Source organism: Pan paniscus, chromosome 12 (assembly GCF_029289425.2).
Source record: "Pan paniscus chromosome 12, NHGRI_mPanPan1-v2.0_pri, whole genome shotgun sequence".
In the NCBI taxonomy this organism is placed as follows: domain Eukaryota; kingdom Metazoa; phylum Chordata; class Mammalia; order Primates; family Hominidae; genus Pan; species Pan paniscus.
This window is the reverse complement of record NC_073261.2, coordinates 97,572,000-97,598,118: the sequence shown is the minus strand read 5'-3', so window position 1 is coordinate 97,598,118 and position 26,119 is coordinate 97,572,000. Positions and strand designations below refer to the sequence as shown.

Below are 26,119 nucleotides of genomic sequence, written 5' to 3'. Positions count from 1 at the left end.
TTGCTAACTAGGCAAGTAAACCAATTTAGAGGGAGGAGGTACTAGGGGGCTAATGCATGGTAGAGGATAGAAATTATGGTCAGAAGAGATACATGGTTTTGGGGTTTTTAGACAAGTTGGCTTTGAAATAACATTATGTGAAAGATAAGACCCAGCAGACAGGGTGGTGCTAGAGGCTTAGATTTAAGTAGGGGTTTGGGGTTGGAGATGCAGGTAAGTAAATCATCTCCCTGATGGCTCAGTGAGTATTTGTGCTCCATTTACTTGTAGCAGACACAGTAGTTTCTATGTTAGTAACCTGTTAGAAATGCCTGCAGAGGTTCTGATCCAGTAGGTCTGGGGTAGGGCCTGTGTTACTGTATTCTGGATGAGAGGTCACAAAGATAGGTCCTTCACATAGGGACTAGTAATGTTCAAAGAGCCATTCAACACATGTGCGCTTTATTGTATGTAATCATAAGCCTGTGAGGTGAACTTTAGCCCCACTTTGCTGTTTTGAAGTAGATTAAACAAGAGCCTGACCTCTCATACACTAAACTGTGTTGTCTCATAATTTCATTATGTTTCCAGCTTCATTGTTAGCATTCTTATGCCGCCGTTACTTGATTTTGTTTTCTGTTTCAGACGCTATGTATTGATTTTCTGTTGTGGAAGATGAGGATTTAGCTCTTACCTTCTTTTCCCCCTTCCAGTTCTCTCAATATTGTTGTATCACAGTGTTTGATAAGCAGAATTTGTTTACATTATGACTAGTTAATTATTGTTACAGCTGAGCCTTAGACTTTCCTATGTTTAATATTTTTTTTTGTACAAAATTTTGCTTTTCTTGGGGTTTATAATTGCTTGGTTTTCATTTCATTAGTTACTAGGTCATTCTCTATTAGTGGTATAAATCTTCTCAGTTGTTTCTGGACACATCAGTCAGTCAATTTTATTCATTTCTTGGAAAACTTCTCTGTCTTGTAAGTTCTGCTGAATGATGATTATCCCGAGATTTTTTTTCTTTTCTTTCTTTTTCTTGAGACGGAGTTTCGCTCTTGTTGCCCAGCCTGGATTGCAATGGCGCAATCTCAGCTCACTGCAACCTCTACCTCCCGGAATCAAGCGATTCTTCTGCCTCAGCCTCCTGAGTAGCTGGAATTACGGGCACCTGCCACCATGCCTGGCTAATTTTTTATTTTTAGTAGAGGTTTCAGCATGTTGGTCAGGCGGGTCTCAAACTCCTGACCTCAGGTGATCCACCCGCCTCGGCCTCCCAAAGTGCTGGGATTACAGGTGTGAGCTACCATGCCTGGCCATGAATTATCTTCTTTTGTTCCTTACATCCTGTCTATTGTGGGTGTGTTTTGATTTGTTTGATTTGGCCTCTTTTATGTTTAAGGCATCCTTCAAATCACTGGAGATCCTGGGCTGCCTGTTGCTATTTGGAAACAAAGCATTAAAAAGCTGATTGGTGGCTGGGCGTGGTGGCTTATGCCTAAAATCTCAGCACTTTGGAAGGCTGAGGTGGAAGGATTGCTTGAGCTTAGGAGTTCGAGACTGTCCTGGGAAACATAGTGAGAACCCCCTCTCTACAAAAATGAAAAAAATTAGCCAGGTGTGGTGGTGTGTACCTGTAGTCCCAGCCACCTGAGAGGCTGGGGCAGGAGGGTCACCTGAGCTCAGGAGATCGAGGCTGCAGCAAGCTGTTATCTTGCCACTGCACTTTGCCTGGGCAACACAGTGAGACCCTGTTTGGGGGAAAAAGTATTGATTGGAAGGCTTGGTTGCGAGTGTGTGACTTTTCAATTGTTGTGCTTCATTTATAGAGTGATTGGGAAGCCGTCAAATGCCAATATGTGTAGATCATTCCACTGGAACCAGTTAACATTTCCCAGAGAGGAATTTTTTCATCTAGTGCTTCTTAAGGCTTAAATGTACATACATCTTAACTTGTGCATACAGATCTGATTTAGTAGGTGTAACTAGGTTAGAGCTTGAGAGTGCATAATTCTCACAAGTTCCCAGATCATGCTGATTTATGCTTTGAGTTACAAAGCTCCTGAGGGATTAGGGTGTGGGGAGGATAGAAGGTATTATTAGCCTAACTAGCATTTTCAATACTGAGTGGGGAAGTAGATTAAGGAAGCTTATCAGCCTCGTCTAGGCAGGATGGCGATTGTGTCTTTTATATATGTATCAACATAGTGAGTATATGTTGAATATTGAATGTAAATGAGAATTGAAGCTGTGGGAATCGATAAATTGGCAAAAATTTCAGAAGCTGGTAAGGGTAAAGGAAAAGTTCTCTCATACATTATAGCTGCATTTCTTTGATTATCAGTGAGGTTGAATTTCGTGTTTATCAACAATTTGTATTTTTCCTATGAATTGCCTGTTTGGTTGTTTATATCCTTTGTCTGTTTTTATTTTGAGCTCTTTTTCTTATTGATATGAAGGAGCTATTTGTGTATTGTGAGTATTAATCCTTTGTAATATATATTTTTGATACTTTTTTCTAGCTTTTTACATATATATACAGATACGTGCGTGTGTGTGTGTGTAAATATATATATATAATTATAATTTTTATTGTTTTTGAGATAGGGTCTCACTCCGTCACCCAGGTGGAGTGCAGCAGTGGTGTCTCAGCTCACTGTAAACACTGCCTCCGGGGTTCAAGCAATCCTCCTGTCTCAGCCTCCCGAGTACCTGGGATTGCAAGTGTTTGCCACCAGCCCTGGCTAATTTTTGTATTTTTAGTAGAGACAAGGTTTCACCATGTTGTTCAGGCTGGTCTTGAACTCCTGGCCTCAAGTGATGCACCTGCCTTGGCCTCCCAAAGTGCTGGGATTACAGATGTGAGCCACTGCGCCTGGCCACTTTTTACTTATATTTTAATTTTATGACTTATTTGTGGAGCAGAAGTTTTATGTAATTAAATCAGGTCTTTTTTTTTTTCTTTATAATTTCTGGTTTGTAATTGCTGTGGAAGACCTTTCTTAACCCCAGGATTATAAAAACATTCTCATACCCTGTTTAAATACTTTTAAATTTAATCAGTTAATTTTTTTGCATGTGTGGCATAATGTAGGAATCTAATTTTGTTTTTCTAATGACTGATTTGACTTACTCCATTGTTGACTGGCAGAACCATATGTTTTCTTCCACTTAATAACCTCTTTTTTTTTTTTGAGACGGAGTCTTGCTCTCTTGCCCAGGCTGGAGTGCAGTGGTGCAATCTCAGCTCACTGCAAGCTCCGCCTCCCAGGTTCACGCCATTCTCCTGCCTCAGCCTCCTGAGTAGCGGGGACTATAGGCGTCCTCCATCATGCCTGGCTAATTTTTTTGAATTTTTAGTAGAGACAGGGTTTCACCATGTTAGCCAGGATGGTCTCGATCTCCTGACCTTGTGATCCGCCCACCTCGGCCTCCCAAAGTGCTGGGATTACAGGCATGAGCCACGGCGCCCAGCCTCTTAATAACCTCTTTTGTTATTCAGGTTCCTACTGTTACTTGCCTTTTTTTTTGGAGACAGAGTCTTGCTCTGTCACCCAGGCTGGAGTGCAGTGGTGCGATCTTGGCTCATTGCAGTCTCTGCCTCTTGGGCTCAAGCGATCCTACCATCTCAGCCTCCTGAGTAGCTGGGACTACTACACCATGCCTGGCTAATTTTTGTAGTTTTTGTAGAGTCAGGGTCTCGCTGTATTGCCCAGACTGGTCTCGAACTCCTGGACTCAGGCGATCTGCCCACCTCAATCTCCCAAGGTGCTGGGATTAGAGGCATGAGCCACCATGCCCTGCCCCTGCTGTTACTTCTTATAAGTGAATAGCCAAGTTCCCTATTGCCTATGACAGCATTAATATGAGTAACAAACAGCAAAGACTCCAGCTTCTAATCATATTTGAGGTAGTGAAAAGGAGTCATTTGTACCTAATTAATTTTTACCTGTCAGATTGGGGTACATTCATGTGGATTTAGGGTAGAAATAACCTTTTTGGGTTGCAACTTTAGAGAAATCGTTTGTGTTATTAAGGGAATTAATTAAAGGCCAGCCTTCCAGAGAAAGCGAGAATTGAGGTAGGGTTAGGATGGGCTTGGGGGGGTCTAGCCAGTATGGAACTTTCCTGGACATTCGCAAAGTTCATCTCCTGGGTCACAGGATGTACAACTACCCATTTTACATTCTTATCACTCTCACTCACTCATTTTCTGATACTTGTTGAGAATCTTTATCCCATGCCTGCCAAAGGGAGATCGTGCTGTGTTAAGGAACGCAATCAATGAAGCTTTTATCACAGTGGTATGTCCAGGGTTAGTTACCTGACACAAGCTTTTAGGGAATGTAATTGTCACAGGACCTGAGGCGATATTTTTAATGATTGTTCAGTTTGTTTTTTTGTTATTTTCTGCTCTGAGTAAAGTTTTCTCTCATGTATTGAGATGCTTTTTTTTCTCTTCACAATATAGCAAATGGAAAGGCGACAATAGCAGTGTCAGTTCCCTATGTATCAGCCCAGATGGAAAGATGTTGCTTTCAGCTGGTCGAACAATCAAACTATGGGTTTTGGAGACCAAAGAAGTCTACAGGGTGAGCGAATCAAATTATTTGTAAGCATAAAAATTATAGAGTAAACACAGAGAAAGGCAGAAGTTTGAACCATAAGATATTATTTTAAGAATACAAATTCTTCATTGTCAGGTACATCAAATAGTTGAGTGGATAAAAGTTAGCCTCCTAGTCTGATTTGTTGATGTTAAAGAGACTAGACATGTCTACTTCAAATGTATTGGAAAAATGAACAGAACCAATATTCAAGAAACAAGTTTTTTTTTTTTTTTTTTTTTTTTTTTTTTTTGAGATGGAGTCTCACTCTGTCACCCAGGCTGGAGTGCAGTGGCGTGATCTCGGCTCACTGCAAGCTCCACCTCCCAGGTTCACTGCCATTCTCCTGCCTCAGCCTCCCGAGTAGCTGGGACTACAGGCGCCCACCACCACGCCTGGCTAATTTTTTGTATTTTTTAGTAGAGACAGGGTTTCACCGTGTTAGCTATGATGGTCTCGATCTCCTGGCCTTGTGATCTGCCTGCCTCGGCCTCCCAAAGTGCAGGGATTACAGGTGTGAGCCACCGCGCCCAGCCGAAACAAGGTTTTTTTAAAATTTAAATTTTATTATATACACCAACTATGTATCCACAAAAAAGAAAGTTACCTTTTAAAAAACAAAACAGATTTTGAGACAGGGTCTCTCTCTGTCGCCCAGGCTGGACTGTAGTGACGCCATCATAGCTCACTGCAGCCTTGACCTCCCAGGCTCAAGCGATGTCTCACCTCAGCCTCCTGAGTAGCTGGGAGTATAGGCGCTTGCCACCAGGCCTAGCTCAAAAAAGATTTTCTTAATAAAAAAGTTTTTACTATGTGATGATTATGGTAATTTTGATTTCTAGCCTACATCCAGCATTTAGTCCACTTACTGTATTTGACTGTGGAGATTTAGTATTATATTTTTGGAGGAGGAAAAAGGTTTCACTCAGGGCTTACGGAATATTTGGTGCTGTGATGATGCCTTAATATTGTGGTTTCGACTCACTGAGAGTAAAATGAGGACCTACAATTCCTTGGCTGTGTCTGAGCACCCAAAGTACGCCTTTTAAAATGGATAGAATTAAGTGAATCTTTAATTCAAGAATGTAAGAAACAAAGGTGCGGAGTGGTAGGGTCATGGGAGTTAGAAGGAACATCTAAATTTTCAGTATTTTCAGATGGATTTTTTTAAAAAGTGGGAGAATTATAGCACAAATAACCTTATTTGCTTAGAATTGAATTGAACAGTTACTTCATCGTGGAGCTCTCCTTTCCGATATGTATCACATATGGCTTGTTTTGATAATATATACTATTAATTTTTGTCCCTGCTTTGAATCTGCTCTCCTAACTGAGATTTAACTTTCTCTAGCATTTCACAGGACATGCAACGCCAGTTTCGTCACTGATGTTCACTACCATCAGACCTCCTAATGAGAGCCAGCCCTTTGATGGAATTACAGGTCTTTATTTCTTATCTGGAGCAGTACATGACCGGTTACTTAATGTCTGGTATGTAGTTCTTTTGGATTTGGGAGGTAGCATTGAAAGAATCTGTCAGAGCTTATGTAGTTAATGTAAATTATGAATATGGGACTTTATTTGTTGTATCTAATGTTGGATTTACATTGAGTCATAATAAAAAATTGAGCCTGCCTATAAAACAGATCTTTCTGAGAAAAAATTAAGTGCATTATGTATTAAAGCCTCCTGTGCTTGTTTAGTGATACAGTGGACTGAACATTTTTGTGGTTGGGCAATTTAGAATATCTTTTAAAAAATTTAGAAAGACCTTTGATTTTGAAATATATGGCACCACTGGGTTAATGCAGTAGTGTCTGTTTATGGAGGGCATAAAATTGCTTGGCTGTCTCAGAATTTCCAGTAACTCCTTTTTGCAATAGCTGCTATTAACTACTTCCCTTTGAAACCTCTTTTAAAAGTAAAAATCAGGCCGGGCGCCGTGGCTCATGCCTGTCATCCCAGCACTTTGGGAGGCCGAGGCGGGCGGATCACGAGGTGAAGAGATCGAGATCATCCTGGCCAACATAGTGAAACCCTGTCTCTACTAAAAATACAAAAATTAGCCGGGCATGGTGGCGCACGCCTGTAGTCCCAGCTACTCGGGAGGCTGAGGCAGGAGAATTGCTTGGACTCAGGAGGCGGGGGTTGCAGTGAGCCGAGATCCCGCCACTGCACTCTAGCCTGGCGACAGAGCAAACTCCATCTCAAAAAACAAAAAATTTGGTGATACAAAGTCATCAAAAAGTTTTTAAAGAAATTTCCTGGATTTTATTGCAGCATCTGATGGTGAAGTTGGCTTGAAAAAAAAAACCACCCTGCTGTTTACGGACAGTTCTCATCTTAGTAATAATTAGTTGAGCATGCTCTTCACCATATAAAGTTACTATGAATTTATACAAGATAATACTCATTTAGAAGTGGGACTCATCCAATATGTATTCCTTAAAAAGGTAGTTGTGTGGGGGTCAGAAGTCAAAATGTGGGCCTCTGTTTACCTTCAAAACCACCAGCAAAACCATAATTCCTAATTATGTCTCTTGTAATTAAACGGATTTGGTTTTGTTTCGTGTTTGATTTTTGAGAAGAGCCAATGGAGATAAATTCTTTTAGTTTTAGAGGGTCTAACAATTACATAAGAAATTAGTAGTGCTAAAAAATTAAAATCTACTACCAGGGTCCCCTGGCATTACTGAGTTGCTTCAATCTCAAATGTTTTACCGCTTAGGCTTCCTCGTACCTAGGAGTCTCCAGCTACAAAATTTCATTAAATAAAATAAAAGTTGCTTTATGTTAATCTTAAGAACCTGAATAGTGTCTATTATATGTGGGTGCTTCCTGGAATAAAGGAAGTAAACTTAAAATTAACCACACACACAAAAGGAAAATGTTAAAACCTATATTGAAAAGCTGCCCAATGAGCTGTGTAAATTTGCATGGGGATAGGTACAGCGGGCCTAAAGTTCCCTGATAATTTCCTTTGAAAGACACATTTCTATGGATATAACATTTGAAGGATTCTTGCTGAATGAAGATTAAAAGATAAATCAAACCCCAGTACTACCTTCTATTGATTGGTTAAGATACTGTGCATAGTGGTCTGATGGCAGAGATTTTGAGCATACGTGAATGACTTCATGTTAGAATGAATGTTACTAAGAATTTTTGCATGAAAACATTTATAATTTATCAGATCAACTCTTAATTTTCTTCTGAACTCCAAAGAAGCTGATTTGAATCATGTTTGTAAATCATGTTTGTTAAGTATTATTTTTTAAAATTTGTACCTAAATTTTAAAAACAGCTATATTGAAGTATAGTTGACATGTAATGAACTGCACATACCAGAGTGTACAAACTGATGAGTTGTAACATACATATACATTGTGAAACCCTCACCACAAACAAGATAATGAATGTGTTTCCTCATGTCTTCTTGTAATCTCTCAGAGACTTGTTGACAGGTTTTGGGCCATTACAAATACAATTGCTATAGACATTTTTTGTGTACAAGTCTTTATATGGACATGTGATTTCATTTCTTTTGGGTAAATACCTAGGAGTGTAATGGCTGGATCATGATAGGTGTACGTTTAGCTTTTCAAGACATTGCCAGATTTTTTTTTCAAAATGGTTGTAGCATTTTGCATTTTTACCAGCAGTGTATAAAAATGAAAATTCCTTCACATCCTCATCAACACTTGGTATAGCATTTAATTTTAGCCATTCTAATAGGTGGGTAGTGGTATTTTGTGTTGTTAAATTGGCTTTCTCTAATGGCTGGGATGTTAAGATTCATGTTTTTGCATTATGGATATCCAGGGATCCCAGTATCATTTGTTGAAAAGATTATCTCTGCTGACTTGGTTTTGCATATACCCCTCCCCCTATAACCCCGAACACCTACACACACCCACACATCCCTGCACCCACACGCTTATCCCTATATCGGTTCTCGTTATTTATAATTGTTAAGTCCTATAAAGTCCCCATGAACACTGATTTAGTCAATAACATTACTCCTTGGGGAAATAGATTAGGTTCCCATGTGCCTCCAGTTGTAACATTTTTTTCATCTATTTATTTTTTTGTTTATATTATTTATATTGTAAAGGTAGCCAGCTTGTAACATTTTTGTCATTAATATATAAAACCTTGTTTTATGTTTGTTTCTATTTAAAGATATCTTATTTAATGCATATGTTTTTGATTGATTAACTTTGAATTCAGAGCACTACAACTCATGTCTGAGTGAAGCTTATTTAACACATACTTTCACTGTAAGGCACATCCCAGTCTTCTTGTGCTTAGGAACACCATAGAGCACTTCAGAATTATGCTTGGGGGCCGTTGTAATTAGTGAAATCTCCAAGAAGGCACAAAAATGCAAAAAACATGGTGCTAGGTGAACTACTTGTTGATAGTATGAGAACGGCAACGGGAAGGCAGAATGTAGCTACCTTAGCTGAAGACATTGAATGTGTTAGGCAACTCAGATTTTTCACTAGTCTACACCCCTGAAGGAGCATAAAATTGTTACAGTGATTTTGAGGTTACAAATAAAATTTTGCAAAAGATGACTTTGCAAATAAGGAATCCATGAATAATGACAATCAACTGCATATGTGTGTATATATAGGTCTGTTTCTGTGCTCTTTACTCAATACCGTTATAATGTTAATTCTCCCCAAATTGACCTACAGATTCAACGCAGACGCATTCAAAATCTTAGGCTTTTTTTGAGAAATTGACAGACTGATTCTAAAATTCAAATGGAAATAACAAATGACAATAGGCAAAATCATTTTGAAAAAGAAGAAAATCATTGGAAGACTAAGATTGATTTCAAGACCTATTATCAAGCGGCACTAATCATGACAGTGTGGTATTAGTGTCAGGATAGACAGACAGATCAATAGAAAAAAACAGAATGTTACTCATTGTTTAAATCTGCCACAAATGCATTATTGCTTTCTCTTTTCTCAAGCAACCATGTTATATGATAGTGACATGGATGCTTCCGTTGTTTTGATCTTTAGTCACTTTACTAGTTTTCAAAAGATGACAAAGCTATTGGGAATCTCATGTGCTGATCTCCATGCCTCCTTAGGTGTTTGCCTTTTTAGGAAAAAAATTAAATCTGTCTTGCTATCTAACTTGCTGGTTTTGTTATCTAGGCAGGTCCGATCAGAAAACAAAGAAAAGAGTGCAGTGATGTCATTTACAGTTACCGATGAACCTGTCTATATTGACTTAACTTTGTCAGAAAACAAAGAAGAGGTAAATGGCTCGATTTTTGAGAATTTGTTTTTGGGTTTCACAGATGTTATTTTTACAGTCAAGGTTTTGATGATTTAATGACTTGAGAAATAGAGAGGACCTGAGGGAGTAACAACAAACTGTAACAAATTTTAGACTGTTCAAAGGAACTTAAATCACTGTAATAATCTCTTATGGGGGAAGGGAAAAGTTTGTACAGGACGGTAGTAAATTCAGGAATTCATTATGTGAATTAAGAAAAGTTGTTCAGGTGGATTTTGTTACTAGGAGTATGTATATATGATTCTTTAATCAGATGAAATTGTTGGTGATAGCTCCTAAGGGGTGTGTGTGTGTGTGTGTGTGTGTGTGTGTGTAGATTTCTTTTTTTATCTCTTTTTTTTTTTTTCATTTTTTTGAGACGGAGTTTTGCTCTTGTTGCCCAGGCTGGAGTGCAGTGGCACGGTCGCGACTAACCACGACCTCTGCCTCCCGGGTTCAAGCAACTCTCCTGCCTCAGCCTCCCGAGTAGCTGGGATTACAGGCATGTGCCACCATGCCTGGCTAATTTTGTATTTTTTAGTAGAGATGGGGTTTCTCCATTTTGGTCAGGCTGGTCTCCAACTCCCCACCTCAGGTGATCCACCCACCTCAGCCTCCCAAAGTGCTGGGATTACAGGTGTGAGCCACCATGCCCAGCCTATATATGTATGTATTTTATAAGAGTGACGTCCTCTTGTTTGCTGCCTATAAAAAAAGAATTTTTCATGTAAAAATTAGGGATTCGATGATTAAAGGATTAAACCTGTTGTCATTGAAGTGCTTGCTGTTTCTGTTTAACTGAAGCTTTGCAGGATTTTGATTTGCACAGAATCCCATGTTTCTAATGCAAGTTAAGGATATTCACTTTTAACTCAATTTAGTTTTGAAATGCATATTTTGCATTAACCTCTAGGATTTAGAGATGATCATCATGTTTTAATACTTTAAAAAAGTGTTTCAGGGGAAAAAGCATTGGTTTAAAACAAAAAAAATTTTGGTTTAATGTTTCTGGCTGGGTGTGGTGGATAACTTGAGCCCAGGAGTTCAGGACCAGCCTGGGCAACATAGCGAGACCCTGTCTCTACAAAAAATAAAAAAGTTAGCTGTGCATGGTGGCATGCACTGGTGGTCCCACATACTTGGGAGGCTGTGGTGGGAAGATCGCCTGAGCCTGGGAGGTCGAAGCTGTAGTGAGCTATGATCCTGCCACTGCATTCCAGCCTGGGTGACAGTGAGACCCCGTCTCAGTAAATAAGTAAATAAATACATATAGCTTCTGTTGCTAATAAACTTGGCTTTCTAATATGAAATGGGGGCCATTGATGATCAGATCAGTGATTCCCTATAAAGATTTTTGTCTTTAAGAAAAAAGTAGTAGGGGCTGGGCGCTGTGGCTCACACCTGTAATCCCAGCACTTTGGGAGGCCGAGGCAGGTGGATCACGAGGTCAGGAGATCGAGACCACGGTGAAACCCTGTCTCTACTAAAAATACAAAAAATTAGCCGGGGCTGGTGGCGGGCGCCTGTAGTCCCAGCTACTCGGGAGGCTGAGGCAGGAGAATGCCGTGCACCTGGGAGGTGGAGCTTGCAGTGAGCCGAGATAGTGCCACTGCACTCCAGCCTGGGTGACAGAGCGAGACTCCGTCTCAAAAAAAAAAAAAAAACTAGTAGGAATCCTACACTTAATTACAATAATGATTTAATGTTATTATAAAGTTGGACATGCTTGTGTACATTCAGTGTGATCAGTGCCCTCACTATTCTGATGATTGGATGTTCTGATCGTAGGGAACTGATGAGAAACATTTTGGTATTTTCCCCTCTAACTTTATTTTTATTTTATTTTATTTTTTTTGGAGACAGAGTCTCTGTCGCCCAGGCCGGAGTGCAGTGGTGCAGTCTTGGCTCACTGCAACTTCTGTCCCCTGGGTTCAAGCAGTTCTCTTGCCTCAGCCTCCCTGGTAGCTGGAATTATAGACTGCGCTACCACGCCTGGCGAATTTTTGTACTTGAGTAGAGACAGGGTTTTGCCATGTTGGCCAGCCTGGTTTCAAACTCCTGGCCTTGAGTCTTGAGTGATCCGCCTGTCTCGGCCTCCCAAAGTTCTGTAATTACAGGTGTGAGCCACCGTGCCTGGCCCCCTGTGACTGTAAAATAAAGAGATTGATTTAAGTTGAAGTGACTTTCTAAAAAAAAAAAATAAATAAATTTTTTTCTTTCTTTCTTTTTTTTTTTTTTTTTTTTTTGGAGACAGAGTCTTGCTCTGTCACCCAGGCTGGAGTGTAGTGGTGCGATCTCGGCTCACTGCAATCTCTGCTTCCCAGGTTCAAATGATCCTTCTGCCTCAATATCCCAAGTAGCTGGGATTACAGGTGCATATCACCACACCCGGCTAATTTTTGTGTTTTTCTAGTAGAGATGGGGTTTTGCCATGTTGGGAAGGCTGGTCTTGAACTCCTGACCTCAAGTGATCTGCCCACCTTGGCCTCCCAAAGTGCTAGGATTACAGGCATAAGCCACCCCACTCAACCAAAAGTTTTAAACCTTTATTTGTGTGTGTGCGATTTTTAGAGGTAGGTTCTTTAAGTCTAAATACAAGTAATTTATGGAAGAAAAATCACTTTCCTTGGAGTAGCAAAACTTGCCACTAGTCTATGTAGAGAATAGACTGAGGGATTTTGTTTGTTTGTTTTTGTTTTTGAGACAGTCTCCCTCTGTCAGCCAGGCTGGAGTGCAGTGGTGTGATCTCAGCTCACTGCAAACTCTGCCTCCCAGGTTCTAGCATTTCTTCTGTCTCAGCCTCCTGGGTAGCTGGTACTACAGGCATGCACCATCACGCCCGGCTAATTTTTGTATTTTTAGCAGAGTTGGGGTTTCACCATGTTGGCCAGGCTGGTCTTGAACTCCTGACCTCAGGTGTTCTGCCTGCCTTGGCCTCACAAAGTGCTGGGATTACAGGTGTGAGCCATTGCGCCTGGGCAAGACTGAATTTTTACTTTCTCTTTTTCTGACTGAATTCTGTTGCTACTTTTAGATTTAACTTTAAGTTTGATTCAGAGTTTATCTTGGAATACTATTGGCATTATATTTAAAATTATTGATAATAAAGAAGGGAGCAGAACTTTTTAAAAAAAATTTTTTTTTTTTTTTTGAGACGGAGTCTTGCTTTGTCGCCAGGCTGGAGTGCAGTGGCACAATCTCAGCTCACTGCAACCTCTGCCTCCCGGGTTCAAGCGATTCTCCTGCCTTAGCCTCCTGAGTAGCTGGGACTACAGGTTCATGCCACCATGCCCAGCTAATTTTTGTATTTTTAGTAGAGACAGGGTTTCACCATGTTGGCCAGGATGGTCTTGATCTCTTGACCTTGTGATCGGCCTGCCTCGGCCTCCCAAAGTGCTGGGTTTACAGGTGTGAGCCACTGTGCCCAGCCTTTTAAATGATTTTTTAAGATATTAAACTAGGAATGATGGATCAGGAAGCCAAGTTCTAATTCTGGCACTTCATGTAAGATTGTAGTTAACAGCAGTAAGTTAGAATTAAAATTCCAAAACAAAACTTTGATTATGATATTGCAGAATAATCTGCTTATTTTATCCTCAAAAGTTACCAGCCTTTCTATAGACAGTTAGAGATTAGATTTGGATGCCTGTCAGTTGGAGTTGCAGAACGGGGAACTAGAAAATTTGATGGCGGAGAAATGATCTCTTCCCCTAAACTTTTTCTTTTTCTTTTTTGAGATGGGGTTTCACCCTGTTGTCCAGGCTGGAGTGCAGTGGTGCCATCAAGGCTCACTGTTGCCTTGACCTCCCTGGGCTCAAGTGATCCCACCCCAGTCTTGTGAGTAGCTGGGACTACAGGCATGTGCCCACCATACTCTGCTAATTTTTATTGTATTTTTTGTGCAAATGGAGTTTCACTATATTTCCTAGTCTGGTCTCGAACTTCCAGGCTCTAGCTATCTTCCCGCCTCGGCCAAAGTGCTGGGATTACAGGCCTGAGCCACTGTGTCTGGCCCTCCCCTGACAACTGTCATGTAGCACTAAACCTCAGAAAGAATGAAATTTTCTTTAATCTCTCCTTTCTGAGATTTCTTATTTTTAAATACACCAGTAAAGAATTTTAAACATTTTCAAAGTTGTTTTTCACAACGAAAGTTAGTCTCTTTTTTGTAGTTTTTAATTGATATATTACAGTTGTGCAAAGTTAGTCTTAAAACACTTTATATATTTCATTTTCTCTCAATGTATTGGCTCCTCCCTGAATTCTCTCATTACCTTTATAATTAGAGTAGGAATAGCAGTGTTTTGGAAGTGCTTTCATTTAAGCTTTCCTTAAGAAAGTTCCAGAACTTTAAAAAATGAGCTTTAGAGAGGCTGACAGCAAGAGTCTGGTAGGTAGGAGCATGCAGAGAGCCTAGGCCACTCACATTGATAGTGAATGGAGGGAGAGAGGCAGCGAGGGCTTACAACAACCCTTTCTAGGTGGTAGGGGCATCTCCAGACAGCTTAGGCCACTTACATTGACCGGGGATGGAGGAAGAGAGGCGATGAGGTCTTACAACACCCCTTCCTAGCCATACAGGCAAAATGGCTTTTTCTGTATTCCCGGCAAGAGGGGCATGTCAGCTCCATGTTGCCAGCCTTTGCACTTGGTAGTAACTTTGTTCATCTAACTTGGAGGGCTCATTCTCCTTGACTGTTCTCTTCTTGGCTTAAACATTTATCTAGAATCTTGACAACACCACCACTAATGGTTATTTTGACAGAGGTAATTATTTTTAAATGGATTCTTGCTGTGTTTTTTTTTTTTTTTTTCTGGATGTGTAATGGGGTGGGAAGGACAGCTGAGTTTTCATAAGTTAGATTGGGGACTGGAGTATGTTATCCATTATAATACGTTGGTTACATTTTTCTTTTAGCCTGTCAAGTTGGCTGTTGTTTGCAGAGATGGTCAAGTCCATCTTTTTGAACACATATTAAATGGGTAAGTAAGAAATTTTCCAAGTAAGACATTTGTTTCTTTCCCTGACTTGTTACTTGGTCATACTCCCACCTGGTTATTCTTTGCATCATATTACTATTCAGCCAGATTATTTTGAAAGCATTTTTCTTTATCCACATGACTATATACATTGCCAGTTAAAACTGGGTGTCAAATTTATATATTTGTGATTAGGAGAGTGGCTTTTTATGATGTATCCTTAGTACATGTTGGATAATTCTAATGATACATTTCAGAAGAAAGTGGCTAAGCTGGAGAGATTCACTTGTGAACCTTGATGATGTTTTATTTATCTTTGAGCGTGCTTTACTTCCCCTTGCCAGTGCTGTTGTTTTGATAGACAGGGGAGTATTGTTGTCAGGTTGTGTAGCAGTCATAGACCAGGAGTCAGCAAACTGGCTTGCAGGCCACATTCAGTGGAGACCATTTGTGGTCTGGAGAACCTGAAATTTTTATTATTTTGCCCTTTTCAGAAAACTTGCCAAACCTTGTCATTATACTGTAAACATGGTCGAGACTCAGTTTTGCGCACAAATTTTGTTAAGCTTTAAAATGGTTTTAACCTCTTGTTGTCAGTTGGCACCCTTCTTTTAAAATACCAGTATAGGAATTTATTTAAATATAAACAGATTATGAAAAAAGTGTATACTCATTTCAAAACACCCAGGATGCCCAAACACTTGATTTTAAAACCTGAGTCTCCCTCCATTGAGTTCTGCTCCTATAGGTAACTGTTAACATTTTAGTGTGTAACTCTTGAAGCTTTTATTTATAGAAGGATGTGTGTACCTGGAATGAATAATTGAGACTCAGAAGAAGTGGGACCCAAAGGTAGCTGGCCACAGTGAGGACTCCCTGGGCAGTGGCAAACCATTGAAGGATTTCAAGCAGAGGATTCGATGAGCTTTGGCCTGAGTTTTAAGACAGTCGTTCATTGAGAATAGACTATAGAGGGTGAAAGGCTAAAGTAGAGACCCCAAATCCTGGGTTTAGAGATAGTTGTGGAGTCAGGATGATAGGAGGAGTAAGTTGGAAAGATAGGGATCATGAGATGCTTACACCTGGGATATTATGCAGGATGTACACTTGTGGAGAATAAGTGGTAATAAGATGCGTAGGGTGTGAGGAGTTTGTGGCTGAAATACAGTGAGGGGCATATTCATTTGAGAAAGGAGTTGACAGATCAGAGTGTCAGGAGTGTCCATCAACCTGGACACTGGGTGTGGAACCCACTAAGAAAGGAATTCATTTAGAGTAATGTTAGAAGTAATGACCTCAAGCCACTGAAATCTTTAAGAAATGCGGATGGTGGCAGAGATCATTGGATGACGGCAGGAGGGAGTGGTAGCTGGTATCTGGTGACAACAATTGAAAAGATTTTAGGGACGAAAAAGGGATAGACTATTGTCTTGAAGTGTTAGTGAAGAGCAGGGAACTCATTTATATCATGTCCAAGGCCCCTGACACAAATGGTATGGGAGAGAAAACAGGTACAAGTTGGGAGTGCTGCAGGGACATGCCAGGGTAGAGGAAGAATGTGAAGAGATCCCCTAGAGAAGCCATTGAGGACACAATTTTGCTGCTGGAACTACACTCCAGAGGCTTGCTGAGGCTTTTGGGGGTTGGGAGAAACTGGAGACGGGGCTGACTGGAATAGGGCTTGGACAGAACCATATAGGACCTGAAGTACAGGGTGGCAAGAGAACGTTTGGCAGCTTGGGGCTTCTTGGCGGGGCCTGAAAAAATGGGACAGAGGGGGAAGTAGGTCTCCAGTCTGATTTTGGTGGTGAGGTTTTGAGTATAGGTAGAGGTAGGTGAGGTCTTGAAAGGAGTACTCATGCTCCGGAGACCCAGGTGACTCCTGATGGCAGTATAGAGGCTAGAGGGGGGGGGTCACATTTCGTGACTTGACGTCAGTTCCAGAGAGTTAGTATGAGACGTTTTTTCAAATTCCTTAATCTCATTTCCCCCTCCATTTCCAGGTACTGCAAAAAGCCTTTGACTTCAAACTGCACAATTCAGATAGCAACACCTGGGAAAGGCAAGAAGTCAACACCAAAACCCATCCCTATTCTAGCTGCTGGTTTTTGCTCAGACAAAATGTCATTGTTGCTTGTATATGGCAGTTGGTTTCAGCCTACTATTGAGCGAGTGGTACGTAGCTGCTACTCTGGAGTAAAGCAATATAGCATCCCTATGTCCATGGAGGAGAGTGATTTTAAAAATAACAACATTGGTCTTTAAGATAAATAATATATTCTTTTTTAATTAAAGGATTTCTTCATGGAGTGGTTTATTTTAACTTTGAGAGCTCTATATCCAACATAATTTAACACCTGGTCAGTTTAAAGCATTGTTTGAGTTATTTATATCAGCCCTCTCCCTTGGTACTATGTTTTAAAAATCTGGTGTGTATTTTGCACTTCTAGCACATCTCAGTTTGGACTAGCCACATTTCAAGTGCTCAGTGCCACATGTTCCTAGTGTCTTACTAGTTGGTCAGTACAGGTATGACTTATGTTGAATTTTGCCTAGTTATGAAGATATGAATCTTAATAATAGGATCTCTTAGTATTAGCACTCATTGGATTTTCTAAGTGGAAATGTAATGGGCAGTGCAATGATTTAACATTGTTTACTATAGACGTTTCTTGAAGACTTGTGAGTTATCGTAAGCATGTACAAAAGGTTATTTCTTAAGCTTGCATTTAAAATGCGTTTACTTAGTATGATCCTCAGCAAGACTATGAGTGGAATATTACATGCTCACACAAGCATACATGCATATGGTTTAATTAAAAAAATAAAAAAAGGAGAAAAGTGTTAAGCTGTAAACATGGCTCCTTGCCATATGTGAATTCCATCCCTCTCTGTTTGCAGCCATTGTTGACTATTTTTTTGCGTCTTTCCCGATATTGATTAATTACATGGGCATATAGAATTATGTATCACTTTAAATCTTTATTGGTTTGCTGCATCTGACTTCCCCGATCCTATTTAATATCGTGTCAGGACATACAGATGCATTTTGTTAATCAACAGTGCTACCTTTGACTTGCTTATGGAAAGGACAATAGGAGAGTTAAGAGTAGAACCATTTACTATTTTGAGCACAGACTGTTTCTTAAAAGGATGATGAACTGATACGTTTTCTTTAAAACCTGTTACGTTTAAAAATTCTGTTGACCTTTAAAAAATAAATGTGAAAAATTCAAGCAGTTCATAGCTGAGGAAAGTAAACCTTGGTACCCAATGTCTTCAGAATTACCATTTTTCTTAACTGCAGTCAGTCTGAGTGGTGATCGTGGTTAACAATTGAGTGTGGAAGTCTTCCATACTTTTTAATATTTTATAAAAATGCACAAGTAGTCATTTATTTTTCATTTTGTTCTTATTCCCAGTTGCTTTGTTTGACACTCTTTTTTTTTCTTTCCTCTCATCTTCCCCTTTAAAAAAAATATATTTTCAGGCTTTAAACTCCAGAGAACCTCATATGTGTTTAGTAAGAGATATTTCAAACTGCTGGGCCCCCAAAGTAGAAACAGCTATAACAAAGGTGAGCACATTACAAATTTGAAGTTTTAAGAAAAAGGATATTTCTTTGGGTGAATGGAACTGTTACTTAGTATTATGATTAAACTGAGTTTTTTATTCTTTAATATCTTTATTCTCTTGTCTTATAAATTTTGTGGGATTATGGTTTTAGATGTCAAGATTGTACTCCTGATTTGTTGAGTGAATGAATGAATAGAAGACTAGCAGTTGAAGACCTTGGATGTGGTTCTTCCCTGCCCACCATGCATGATCATCTGGGCCAGGAAGAATGTAGGGATAAACATCAATATCAGATTTATCAGTAGATAGTTTTTATCAATCTCAGTACTTAAAAGAGCATTACTTTGCTGAGAGGAATGCTGTATTTCAGGGTGTAATAAAACCGTCATGGGGCTGGAATATAATACCACAAAAGCATAGGAGCATCATCATGGTGCTCCATTTTGCATATAACTTGGTGTCTACATGTAGGGGACGTGTTTCGTGGTTTAGTGAGAAAGGGAAAGCCAAGACATGCTATGATGACATCCATATGGTTTCGCTGCTGGCTGAGTTTCAGAGATGACACCTTTCTCTTGGCTGGCTGAGCATTTCTGGCAGAGATTGAATTCTGGAGGTAGTTGTAAAATGTGTAACTGCACTTTTTAAATTTTTAAAAATCATTGTGTCTTTATGTAATCTGTAGTTTTTTAAAGCCAGTTGAATTTAGTAGTGGGGGCTTGTATACCAACGTTAGTGACACTAAATATTTAATAAGTTCTGATAACCAACTACTGTCAGGCCAGTCGGATTTTACTCTTATGTGGTATTGTAAGCTTTAAATTCACAGTCTTTCAGATTGTCACTTAAAAAGTTTGTCAACATTCAATTTAAAATATATCTTAAGTTGATATCAAATTAATTATATTGCATTTTTCCAATAGAGGAGCCCTTTAAAAGCTGTTTTCTCATTGAGGATACTTAAGGACTAAGGTATGATTTCCTTTTTCACACTTTGGCTATTCCTGTTGAACAGGTGAGGACACCAGTGATGAATTCTGAAGCAAAAGTTCTGGTGCCTGGGATTCCTGGTCATCATGCAGCTATCAAGCCCGCTCCTCCACAAACCGAGCAAGTAGAGACCAAGAGGAAGTCAGGGGGAAATGAGGTAATGCAACCGCTTTGACCATATATTTGAGTTTGTGATTTAAAATTACTGGGAAATTCTAACAAGTGTGTTGGATAGAGCCAAAGTTAAATCTTTAGAAATTTACTGAGATTTCTCCTGTTATACTCTCTTTTATCTTCACCATCATAGATTTCATAATTCTAGATTGTCATCTTTGTTTAACAGAGAAGATGGAACCTTCAGTAACTAAAGAGGGTGCTGTTTTGGCCATTAGTTAGTAGTTAGCTGGGTAACATAAAATGGAATAAGTCAAGCCAGGACTTGCTGTGATGACTATCATTGGGTTTCGCATGTTGCTGAGTTCCAGTGATGCCTCTTTTCTCTTGGCTGTCTGAGCAATCCTGGCTAACCTAGTGCCAGTTGGTCTCTAAAAGTGATAGTCATTATAACTGCGTAAGTGTTTATGATCTTCATTTTTTCCTCAGTTCCCAAAATCCTTTGTGGTTACTGTACATGTCTGTGCAGAGTTGTTTTTTATCTTCCATTCACATTCTTCCCTCTTACATAAGGAATCTGGAATTTTAACTGTTTCATTCTTACAGAAATACTAGGTTTCTTTAGCTGATTTTACTTTAATTTGTATTTTTTTTCTTTGTCCAATTTTTGAAGGATAATTTAGCTGATTTTAAATGCGTTTATTGGGTGGTGGGGTGGGGATAACATAGCTTCATAAAACATGTTCATAACATGTTCATAAAAGTTATTCCTCAGTTACATGATAGCTGAGTTTAAAAATAAAGTGCCAACTTTCTTTGGCTTGGCCTAGTTTCAACTTTTTAATTTCCCCATGTCCTTTTTAATCTTTTTTGTGTTAGGATAAACCAAGCACATCTGTTTGCTATGTTAGTCATAAAACAAATTTCTTTTTGATAACCAAGAGGCTGACAGAACATGTTAGACTTGATTTAATCAGGAATCAGTTCTATACAATTGAGGGTGTTTGTTGTTGTTTTTGTTCGTTTGTTTGTTTTTTGGAGATAGGGTCTCATTCTGTCACCCTGACTGGGGTGCAATGGTTTGATCTTGGCTCACTGCAACCTCCACCTCCTGGGCTCAAGTGATCCTCCCACCTCAGCCTCTTGAGTAGCTGGGACCATAGATGGATGCCACTATGCCTGGCTAATTTTTTTATAGAGACAGAGTTTTGCCATGTTGCCCAGGCTGGTCTCGAACACCTGGGCTCAAGTGATCCGCCTGCCTCAGCCTCCCAGAGTGCTGGGATTACAGGTGAGAGCCACCACACCCGGACCACAGTTGAGTTTTTGTATAGCAAATTGCATCATGTTTATTTACACATAAATGTTAAGTATTTATCAAGGAAGGACACTTAGTTGTAGTATAGCATATTCTAGCTAATAAATCATCATTTGGAGCTCACTGTTAAAAATAGGAAGACATTTTAAAAAATGTTTTGGGAACATAACATTTCTTTATGCCCTTTTAATAATATTTTGTTTCCTCCTGCAGATCTGAGAGTGACACCAAGGGATAGTTATAGTGGGGCAAGCTTCTGTGAGAATAGGTCTTAAGTCTTGCGTTCTAGAATCAGATGCCAGGTCCTTGCCTTTTCTGAATCTTCATTTAGAAGGATTTTTCTGAATGAACATTTTCAAACTATGTGCTTCTTGGGCCGTTGTTTTTTTCACTAGAATCTGGAAGCTTGGATTGCAGATGTTTGTCTCCAACATTGGCATTATGGTAATGAGGTTCTCTTGGAATAAGAATGAGCATATTAGTGTTTTCTAGGGTTGAGGTGTAAATCCTATTTTATTTTATTTTATTTTATTTTTTTTGTCTCCAAACTACTTTAAGTCTTGTCTGGTAACACATTAACAATCCTTTCTGTTCTGTAGGTTAGCATTGAAGAACGTCTGGGAGCAATGGATATAGACACACACAAAAAAGGAAAGGAAGACCTCCAGACGAATAGCTTTCCAGTTCTTCTTACCCAGGGCTTAGAAAGTAACGATTTTGAAATACTAAATGTAAGTATATAGCAATTTTTAACTAAATTAACATGGTTAATATTTCTTAGAAAATGATTGACATAGCACATTCACAGCTGTGAGCCATCATGTTACAGAGCCATTTGGAATGTAATGTTTTATGAGTTTAGTCAAACATGTATCACTTGGTGGCATTATACAGACAGTCACCAACCTACAACGGGATTGCATTGAGTTATTTTGAACCTGGAATGCATTTTCTCATAGAAATACTGTTCTGAATTATTAGGTTATTAGGCTTTAGTTCATAAAAGCCTTTATAAACATAGTGTAGCTGAATGATAATACTCAGCATTCTAGATCACAATTTATATTTTTTTCTGTAGGAAAATGCGTTCCTGAGTTTTTACTCTGGATTCCAGAAACTTATTTCCCCCTGGCCGTGAGAGGGGGCAGTGAGGTGGAACCTTGGCAATGGGTAGGAGGTTTGGGGGAAAATTCAAGAGGGTTGGGGGTTATGTTGTAAAATATGTAGAGGTAAAAGTACTAGAAACTTTGTATAAAGGGAGGCATTTATGATTTCTGTGTAAGTTGGTGACTGCTTGTATGAAGTTACTCAGTTTGATTCTCTTAAATTCTACAGTTTGACAGCATTCTATCTAGAATATTTAAGTGAAAAACAGTTCGATTCAAGTACTGCCTGATCAGATTAAAGCAGTTTACATTTGCTAATGCATTTATTCTTAATGACTCATAGCAGTGTTGTGATTTCAGTGAGTGTCAATGTGACTTTAATCCATAACCTATGAATAGTGTGTCTCATTTTATTTGATCCATTTTTTTAGGGTACATTGATCCTAAAATTACTTTTAAAATAGTTTGTGAATGTGTGTATTGTGGAGGTAGATTTTAGTTTACCGTGGCATAGAAACCTGGGTGAAGATTTGGTGAAAAATCTGTAGAAAACAATTGACAGTGTTTTTGAAATGGAATATAACATAACTGCCCTCATTGCGTTCTAATTATGCTTTGAAACCTTCCTCAGTAGGTACAAATGAATCAAGTACAAATTTTTTCTTTTTCTTATTAAGAAACAGTTCAAAACATTTAGAATAGTACAGTGGACCATCACGAACTCATTACCTAGTTTCAAAAATTATCAATACTAGCCAATCAACTGTTGATTTGTTGATAGTCTCACTTGTCTCCCCAAGTTATGGTGAAGCAAATCTCAGATGATCACATATCATTTTATCCATAAATATGCCCCATTCAACTTAAAACATCCTTTAAAAAAATAACCATAATCCATTGTTGCACCTCAAAAAAGTAATTCTTTAAAAATTATCAAATATCGTTAGTGTTTGTATTTCCCTGATTGTCTCAAACTTTTTTTTTATTTCTGCTTTTTTTTTTGGAGATAGAGTCTTGCTTTGTAGCCCAGGCTGGAGTGCAGTGGCGCAATCTCGGCTCACTGCTATCTCTGCCTCCCAGGTCCTGGTTCAAGCAATTCTCCTGCCTCAGCCTCCCGAATTGCTGGGGTTACAGGCGCATGCCACCATGCCCAGCTAATTTTTGTATTTTTAGTAGAGGCGGGATTTCACCATGTTGGCCAGGCTGGTCTTGAACTCCTGAGCTCGTGATCCACCCGCCTTGGCCTCCCAAAGTCCTGGGATTACAGGCGTGAGCCACTGTGCCGGCCTATTTTTGCTTTCTTTAAAACAAGATTCCAACAGAGTCTACACTGTATTTAGTTGGTATGCCCCTTCTGTCTCTTGCAATTTAGTTTTTTGGAAAAGTTAGGTTATTTGCCCAGTAGAGCATTCCATGTTCAAGATTTTGCATACTGCATCACTGTGGTATCATTTAACACATTGCTCTGTTTATCTTGTTCTTTATATAGGCTAGATCTAGAAGCTTGAAGATCTAGATCTAGATCTGGTTAGATCTATAAGCTAGAAGAGATTTGGTTTAAAATCTTTTTTTTTTTTGCAAGAACATTTCAAAGATGTTAATATGTAACTTTCATTAAGTGTCATAGGTGTTGAAAGGGAAAATAAAATGCTGTTTATGAAAACACTTCTTAAATTGTATAGGTTACTTAGGTAGAAATAATAGAGAAGTGGTTGAATGATGAAAAATTGTGTGCTTGAAAAGTTAGTAAAGAGCATAAAATACACATGCCCTTCCCCCCGCCTTATTTTATTTTATTTTTTAAATGAGACAGGGTCTCACTCTGTCACCCAGGCTGGAAGAGCAGTGTTGCAATTGTAGCTCACTGCATGAACTCCTGGGCTCAAGTGATCCTGCCACCTCAGCCTCCTGAGTATCTGGGACTGCAGGCACGCATCACCATAGCCAGCTAATTTTTAAAATTTTTTTGGTAGAGACAGGGTCTGCTGTGTTGCTCAGATTGGTTTCAAAGTCTTGTTCTCTAGTAATCCTCCTGCCTCAGCCTCACAAAGTGCTGGCATAGAATAGCCCTTTCAGAAAATTTTTATTCTATTGATTGATTGATCGATTGTCGCCCAGGCTGGTGTGCAGTGGTGCGGTCTCAGCTCACTGCAACCTCTGCCTCCCAGGTTCAAGCGATTCTCCTGCCTCAGCCTCCTAAGTAGCTGAGATTATGGTTGTGCGCCACCACACGCAGCTAATTTTGTATTTTTAGTAGAGACAGGGCTTCACTGCGTTTGCCAGGATGGTCTCAGACTCCTGATCTCCGGTCACCTGCCCCTCTTGGCCTCCCAGAATGCTGGGATTACAGGCGTAAGCCACCGTTCCCAGCCAAGTAAACCCTTTTTTAAAAAAGAAAAGAATGGATGTTCTTATAATGTATTACCTAGGAGATTATGCATTTATATATTCTGTACTCTAAAAAGAAAGAGGTTAGTAACATTTTTCCTTCTAAAAACGTTTTCCCCCTTCCCAAAAGCTGCCTTATGAGGATACATAGTTATGAGGATATTAAAAATAGGAACAAAAGAAGAATGTGAGCAGTGACAGGGATACAACATGGCACCTTCCAAGAGGTTAATACTGTCTGTCATAGAAAACCTGACATTAACATTAATGGCATTTGGAATGTGGAAATGTAACTCAATGAATTAGTGTGTAGCTTATGCAAAAAGAGAAGCATATTTATGTAATTCATGGCATCCATAGGGGATATTTTTAAATATTTTAAAAAGCATTTAAGTTAAATATTTTTTAACAGTTCCATTTATAGTAGTACCAAAAAATACCTAGGGTATATCTAAAGCAGGTAACTGTCTCTACACTGAAAATTATAACAGTTGAGAGAAGTTAATGAAGACCTAAATAAATAGAGATCTAAGCCCTGTTCATGGGTTAGAATATTGTGTATTTTGGGGTCAAGAATTCTCCCCAAATAATCTATATATTTAATCCATTCTCAATTAAAATTCCAGCAGTCCTTGTCAGCCACCTTCGTAGAAATTGACAAACCTATCCTAAAATTTATGTGGAAATGCAAAGGACATGGAATAACCAAAGAAATGGTAAAAAGCAAGTTGGAGGAATCACCCAGTTGATTTCAAAATAAAGCTATAGTAGTCAAGATAGTTTGATATTGGTGAAAAAATAAATATAGATTAAGGGGCCAAAACAGAGTCCAGAAATAAACCACATGCAATTGGAAAAAAATGGATCTCAGTTTTATCTCACCTTACACAAAAATCAATGCAAAATAGACCATAGACTTGACTGTAAAACCTAAAACTACAAAACTTCTGGGAAAAAACAGGAGAACATCTTTGTGAACAGAGTGGGGAAAGATTTCTTAGATATAGCACACAATGCATGAAATGTTAAAGAAAAAATTGGTCATTTGAACCTTATCAAAATTAGAAACTTCTGTTCTTGGAAAAACAGTGTTAGGAGTATAACAAAACAAGCTGAGGGCTGGGAACAAAATATTAGCAACTCATGTTAGACAAAGGATTTGTATCTGGACTTTAAAGCAGTTGGTAAAGGTTTGAACAGACACTTCACAATAGAATTCAAATGGCCAGTAAGCACATGTAAAGGTATTATGCATTATTAATTATCACAGAAAGGCAAATTAAAACCACAGTGAAATAAAGCTTGCATACACCCCTTAAAGGTTGATAAAAATGAGAAAGACACTAATACCATTTGTTGGTGAGGATGTAGAGCAGCTGAAATTCAACTATGTTACTGGTGGGAATGTAAATGGTATAACTACTTTGGAAAACAACTAGTTTATTAAAAATTGAGGATGTATCCACCATATGATGGAGCCATTCTGCTGCTGGATATTTACCAGGAGAATAACACACATACGTTCATACAAAGACTTCCTTATGAATGTTCTTTGTAATGGCCCTAAACTGGAAAGAACACATATGTCCTTTAACAGGTGAATGGAGAAACAAATTGTTCATCTAGCAATATAAGTAATGTGTTATTAATAGACCAGTAGTATTCATGAATCTCAAACTAAGGCTGTGAGAAAGAAGCCAAGCAAAAAGTAATATAAATTCCTATTTATATAAAAATTCTGGAAAAGCAGACCAATATAT

At 39.0% G+C, this 26,119-nt stretch overlaps 1 protein-coding gene and 3 non-coding genes across 4 annotated transcripts in view; all 4 read left to right on the top strand.

Annotated features, from left to right (window-relative positions):
• Positions 1-26,119, top strand: part of WDR43 (WD repeat domain 43) — a 54,077-nt gene that overhangs the window by 14,133 nt on the left and 13,825 nt on the right. The window contains exons 4-11 of the mRNA XM_034952871.3: positions 4,451-4,571; positions 5,938-6,077; positions 9,764-9,866; positions 14,806-14,870; positions 16,871-17,042; positions 18,358-18,444; positions 19,459-19,590; positions 21,465-21,596. Coding sequence (XP_034808762.1) covers positions 4,451-4,571; positions 5,938-6,077; positions 9,764-9,866; positions 14,806-14,870; positions 16,871-17,042; positions 18,358-18,444; positions 19,459-19,590; positions 21,465-21,596 — 952 coding nt within the window. The remainder of the gene's footprint in view (positions 1-4,450; positions 4,572-5,937; positions 6,078-9,763; positions 9,867-14,805; positions 14,871-16,870; positions 17,043-18,357; positions 18,445-19,458; positions 19,591-21,464; positions 21,597-26,119) is intronic.
• LOC112438980 (small nucleolar RNA SNORD53/SNORD92) lies at positions 5,533-5,617 on the top strand. The gene has a single exon (XR_003027290.1). It is a non-coding gene; the product is annotated as a small nucleolar RNA SNORD53/SNORD92 (small nucleolar RNA).
• Positions 18,957-19,034, top strand: LOC112438979 (small nucleolar RNA SNORD53/SNORD92). The gene has a single exon (XR_003027289.1). It is a non-coding gene; the product is annotated as a small nucleolar RNA SNORD53/SNORD92 (small nucleolar RNA).
• Positions 19,873-19,950, top strand: LOC112438978 (small nucleolar RNA SNORD53/SNORD92). The gene has a single exon (XR_003027288.1). It is a non-coding gene; the product is annotated as a small nucleolar RNA SNORD53/SNORD92 (small nucleolar RNA).